This window comes from Danio rerio, chromosome 18 (genome assembly GCF_049306965.1).
Source record: "Danio rerio strain Tuebingen ecotype United States chromosome 18, GRCz12tu, whole genome shotgun sequence".
Taxonomy (NCBI): domain Eukaryota; kingdom Metazoa; phylum Chordata; class Actinopteri; order Cypriniformes; family Danionidae; genus Danio; species Danio rerio.
In genome coordinates, this window is record NC_133193.1 from 35,727,985 (window position 1) to 35,734,275 (window position 6,291).

At 32.5% G+C, this 6,291-nt stretch overlaps 1 protein-coding gene across 1 annotated transcript; it reads left to right on the top strand.

The window, feature by feature from the left end:
• The first annotated feature begins 395 nt into the window (after positions 1-395).
• On the top strand, positions 396-3,697 carry olfcg1 (olfactory receptor C family, g1). The gene is made up of 6 exons (NM_001159840.1): positions 396-604; positions 855-1,143; positions 1,218-1,973; positions 2,065-2,292; positions 2,504-2,627; positions 2,781-3,697. Exons 1-6 carry the CDS (start codon positions 396-398, stop codon positions 3,695-3,697), a joined length of 2,523 nt encoding a protein of 840 aa, NP_001153312.1.
• The last annotated feature ends 2,594 nt before the right edge of the window (positions 3,698-6,291 follow it).

Sequence of the window (6,291 nt, forward strand, 5' to 3'; positions counted from 1 at the left end):
ACTTAATAATACATTTTAATAGCAGTTAAATAATAAATAGCAATATATATATATATATATATATATATATATATATATATATATATATATATATATATATATAAACAGTATTCATTCTTGGCGGGGGTGACTCGTCCCCAGTTCCCACCAATGTCAAGCGCAAACCTACACCCTTGGACTAAGCTGAAGGAAAATTAAATAATAAATAATGAAATGCCCGTTCAAGCCACCAGGTGTCACATAATGTGACTGACTTAATTCATGCCCTGCCCTATGAAGTTATTGGCTACATTTCATAATTATTTACCCATACTCATTATAGTATGCGTATATTAATGCAAATAGTGTATCAAGCCATTTACATTTGTCAGTCAAAGTTCAGCTCAATCTTTGTGATGCTTCTTTTCCTTTATATATTCCTACATTTCACTCTAATTCGTACAAAAGCTGGAAATGGTCTTTGCCAAATGATGGGAGACCCCAAGTACCCACTATTTTCCAAGGATGGGGACATAACCATTGGAGCACTTTTTGCAATTCTCAGTAAAGAAACTTTACCTTCCTTTCAGTTTACACAAAAACCTCAGCTTCTGTCATGCTCCAGGTTTGTTACATTAAAAACAAGATAATAATGTAAAATAAGATATTGTAAATATGAGTGACTATTATATATATATATAATATTACAGACTTTTTATTATATATATATATATATATATATATATATATATATATATATATATATATATATATATATATTTTTTTTTTTTTTTTTTTTTTTTTTTTTTCAATTAATGCAACTAATGTTTATTTTTTAGCAACTAATATCTAATTTTGCAATCTTGTTTTCACAGTGTGAATTTAAGGGATTTCCGGATGACTCAAATTATGATTTTTGCAATTGAAGAGATTAACAGAAGTAAAAGTTTGCTTCCAAATGTTTCTATTGGATACCGGATTTATGACACCTGTGGTTCAAGAATGTCTGCTATGAGTGCAACTATGGCATTGATGAATGGACCAGAGTTTACAGCAGATAAAATTTGTAATGGAGAATCACCTATACATGCTATTATAGGAGAAACAGAGTCTTCTGCCACAATCATTCTGTCAAAAACTACGGGACCTTTTAAAATTCCAGTGGTAAGTAATAATAAAATGAGGAACAAATACATCTGAGTAACCCAACTCCATTCATACACTTTTCTTCCTCCCAGATAAGTCACTCAGCCTCATGTGAATGCCTGAGCAACAGAAAAATATATCCATCATTCTTCAGGACTATTGCTAGTGATTACCACCAAGGCAGAGCACTTGCTTTCATAGTCAAGCACTTTGGCTGGTCTTGGGTTGGAACTGTGAACAGTGACAATGATTATGGCAACAATGTTATGGCTATTTTTCTAAATACAGCTCAGAAAGAGGGGATTTGTGTTGAGTATTCTGTGAAATTTTATCGAACAGAGCCAGAAAAACTTAAAAAAGTTGTAGAGACTATTAAAAAAAGCACAGCAAAAGTTATTGTTGCTTTTGTTTCACTTGTTGAGATGGGCTTACTTATTGATCAGCTTAGCATTCAGAATATTACAGGCTTCCAAGTGATCGGAGGGGAGGGATGGATAACTACAAAGAGTCTGATCAACTCAAAGAGTTTTCATGTGCTGGGAGGGTCACTGGGATTTGCATTTAGAAAAATCATTATTGAAGGATTTGCAGATTATGTTATAAAAACATTTTGGGAAAGAGATTTTCCATGTTTAACGAATGAGGGGAATTATTCTCAGTATGCATTAACTTGCAGCAGTTATCAGGATCTATTTACTCTAAAACACTACAATGAAGATATACCTGAACAAAGATATGCAAGCAATGTCTACAAAGCAGTGTATGCTGTGGCTCATTCACTGCATAATCTATTAAAGTGCAAAGAAAACGAAGGTTGTGAGAAAAGCTTGACAATGCAACCACAGCAGGTAAAGGAAACCATGCTTCATGGTAATGTACTTTTTTATGTTTACTTATTTTGTCTTTGGATTGTTGATTTTGTTTATTTATTTTCGATAGGTGGTTGAAGCTCTGAAAAACGTGAATTTTACCTTAAAATTTGGAGATCGTGTCTGGTTTGACAGTACTGGAGGGGCAGTAGCCCACTATGAAGTTGTCAACTGGCAGCAAGACTCCGATGGATCGTTCCAGTTTAAAAAAGTGGGTTACTTTGATGCCTCACTGCCACCTGACCAAAGCTTTATGCTTAACACTAAAAATATAATTTGGTCTGGAGGGCAACTTGAGGTAAATGTCAATAAATAAGTTATTTTCTTTTAATTGCTAGAGCACATCAGAAAGTGTGTATATATATGTGTGTGTTTGTGTGTGTATATACATACATACATATATATATATATATATATATATATATATATATATATATATATATATATATATTTATATATATATATATATATATATATAAATAGTATGTAATCTGTATTTATATATATAGAGACCGAGGTCTGTGTGCAGTGAGAGCTGTCCTCCAGGTACCAGGAAGGCTTCACAGAAAGGAAGACCTGTCTGCTGTTATGACTGCATTCCATGTGCAGAAGGAGAAATCAGTAATGAAACGGGTAAGCTTCAGTTCATCTCAACACTTCAAAGAAAACTGGTAAGCTGTTCTTTTTGTTTCCTGATTTTACTGTTAAAGATGCAGTTTCTTTTCAAAGAAGTAAATAATTGACTTTTTTGGTCTCTAAATATATTGATTACAAATTCCTTTACAGATTCAGTTAACTGCAAGCAGTGTCAAGGGGAATACTGGTCTAATGTCGAGAAAAACAAATGTGTGTTAAAAGCTGTAGAGTTCCTGTCATTCACAGATTTTATGGGTATAGTTCTTGTCTTTTTCTCACTGTTTGGAGTAGGATTAACTGTGCTGGTGGCTATCCTATTTTACAGCAAGAAAGACACTCCAATAGTTAAAGCCAATAACTCAGAGTTGAGCTTCCTGCTGCTCTTATCACTGACTCTGTGTTTCCTCTGTTCACTTACCTTCATTGGTCGGCCAACTGAGTGGTCTTGTATGTTGCGTCATACAGCGTTTGGGATCACCTTTGTCCTCTGTATCTCCTGTGTTCTCGGGAAAACAATAGTGGTGTTAATGGCTTTCAAGGCTACACTTCCAGGAAGTAATGTGATGAAATGGTTTGGTCCTGTACAACAACGACTCAGTGTTCTTGCCTTTACACTTATACAGGTACTCATATGTGTGCTTTGGCTAACAATGTCTTCTCCATTTCCTTACAAAAATATGAAATATTATAAGGAAAAGATCATTCTTGAGTGTAGTCTGGGCTCAGTTATAGGTTTCTGGGCTGTTTTGGGTTATATAGGTCTACTGGCTGCCTTGTGCTTCATTTTGGCTTTTTTGGCTCGTACGCTGCCTGATAACTTCAATGAAGCCAAATTCATCACATTCAGTATGCTCATATTTTGTGCTGTATGGGTCACATTTATCCCAGCTTATGTCAGTTCTCCTGGGAAATACACTGTAGCTGTTGAGATTTTTGCTATTTTAGCATCAACCTTTGGTTTATTATTCTGCATATTTGTCCCTAAATGTCATATTATCATTTTTAAACCTGAACAAAATACAAAACAACATATGATGGGGAAAAATTACATTCATACTGAGAAATAAATCAACATACCTACAGGAATATTGCAAAAGTTTGTGTTCTTTTAATTTATTTAAATTGCATAATATTTAGAAATACAAATTAGTTATATATTATAATTCAATATATAATTACAAATATTTTAACAAATTACTCACATTTAACTAATTAAATGATCCATTAAACATTACTGCCTTTCACTGGTGATACAATATCAATTCTTAGGATATACTATGCAGGATACATTGTGAAATGTAAATTATAAATTTACTTTTGGTAAATCAAAAAGTAACAATAAAAAACAGCACCTTTAAGTATATTTCGATCTTAGTTGTAAGTAAAAAAAAAAAAAAAAAAAAAAACATTTAAAATATGGTATAAATTTAGTCAAACTTACAAGCTTAAGGACTTTTCGATGATAAGTCATTTCAGTAACAATACTCGAATTCCCAGCTAATAAAATAGACTATGCACAATGGCATCTCAATAAGTAAACTAAGTATAGTGATTTTTAAAGATAATACTATCTGTTTCAGTCTAACCAGTTCCGTTACTGTCAAGTTCAACCTAGTCTCAAAGTTCCACTTTTCCTAATCTACCTCCCACCTCACAAATGTGCAGATCCCTGTAACCCCCAAAGGTCAAATTTCAGCTCTTTACAAAATTATTATGTCTGTTAACTACTTCAATTGTAAAAATGAAAGAAACGTAGATTTAGGTTTGATGTTGATGCAGTAAAAATTGACTTGTTATGGGATGAGGCTGTGCATGTCTCAATCATATTTAATTTAAGATTTTGCACTGAACATTTTTAAATATAAACTTCCAAATGTTGGTGATAGATGTTATCAATGAAAAAGCTATAAAGCTGAGCTTATTCATATGTCTTACTCCTGCTAAAAGTTGTAACTGTTGGAAAGGAAATGTGAATGTTAATGTGGCTTTGTGATTTGATTTTATATTTAAAACTTGAAAAAATGTTAAAAAAAAATAAAACAGTATCCATTCAAACTTTCTATAAAATTTAAAAAACACTGATTACACATTTTGAAAATAGTCCCTTACTTTTAAACTATTACAAAAAGTAAATAAAAAAAGATAATAAATTTTAATGTTTATATTCAGATTTGCTTACATAAGCTGCATAGACTATTGGTTTGAAATTTAGTATTTTTTATTTACTGTATATTGTTAAAAATGCTGCTTTGTATATTAATTACACTTTTAATAGTGTTTTTATTTGTAATAGTGTTTTAATAGTTTAATTATTGGAATGTGAATAATTTAATTATTTTCGTGTGACTGGAAGGGTATCCGTGTAACTGGTGGTTCATTCTGCTGTGGCAACCAGTAACTAATAAACCAGAATACAAGTACTTATTTTTCTTTACTTTTACCACATATCTGTAGAATATGGTGGGGAAAGAACATACATTTTCTGTATATGTTTGAATCATAAAAAAGAACATATTCATTAAATTATTATTGTAAGACGATTTCTAGGGCTGTCAATCGATTAAAATGTTTAATTTAATTGTACAATGTGGGAACAAACTAATCACAATTTAATAAAACACCTTATTTGGGTGAGAAATTACCCACTAAAAGGAATGAGATGTGATCATTATTATTTTTTAGAATGGATATTTGTTATATGCTATTGTGGTAAATGAGAAAAGAATCAAATTGCAAAAAGTACTTTTAACTCTCATGCGGTGCTTTGGGTCTTTTGACCCACAAATGATGTTTGCAAAAATTTTAAAAACTGTTCTTTTGGTTCAAATGCCATAAAACTTGGTACATTGGTCAAAATCTACAAAAAAAGTGTTTGTGTTAGTGTTAAATAAAATTACATGGTCCTCGGGGTCTCTGAAGATCCCACCATGAGACAGAGTGGAATACATTTATTCCAATGAGACAAAAAAAAAATGTTCTTTTATGATTTGTCAAATAAAAATGATACAAAATGCATTACCACCACAAAAATTAATTTGGGACACTGGCACACACAGAGAAATTTGTTGATTGTACGCTCATGTGTACACACAGACACACACAAAGATGAGAATACATTTGTGAGACAAAAAATGCCCCTCTTATATTTGTGATGAAATCATACAAACTGCAGAACCACCAGAAAATCAAATAGGGGACACACGCACACACAGTAATTTGTTGATTGAAATTGTTTTACCAAATACCCATGTCACAATCAAAGAATAATAGACAAAGTCTGATGGATCCAATTGCAAGTGATTTAAAAACAGTTACTTAAATAAACAAGGTAAAGATCAAAGGTGCTACCAGCACCGGAAACAATGCAGACACAGCACAGCTTAGGAAGTCCAAACAAGCTGACGAGGGTCCTGGCGAGACACAGAAGCTGTTTCCCAATATGCATTCTTCAGCATGTGCATCCTTGTGTTCTCATGTAACGTCATCATCAGCTGCCAAATTTCAGTTCCACTACTGAAGACCGCAAGAACAGAGGACCCGTGAAACTTCCCAGAAAAGTCCCAAAAATCATTGCCTCTGGAAGTGGGAAGCGCAGCATTTTATTTAGGTTTATAATTAAACCATAAAACCATATAAAAAAAACAGGTAAGAACGCTGCATG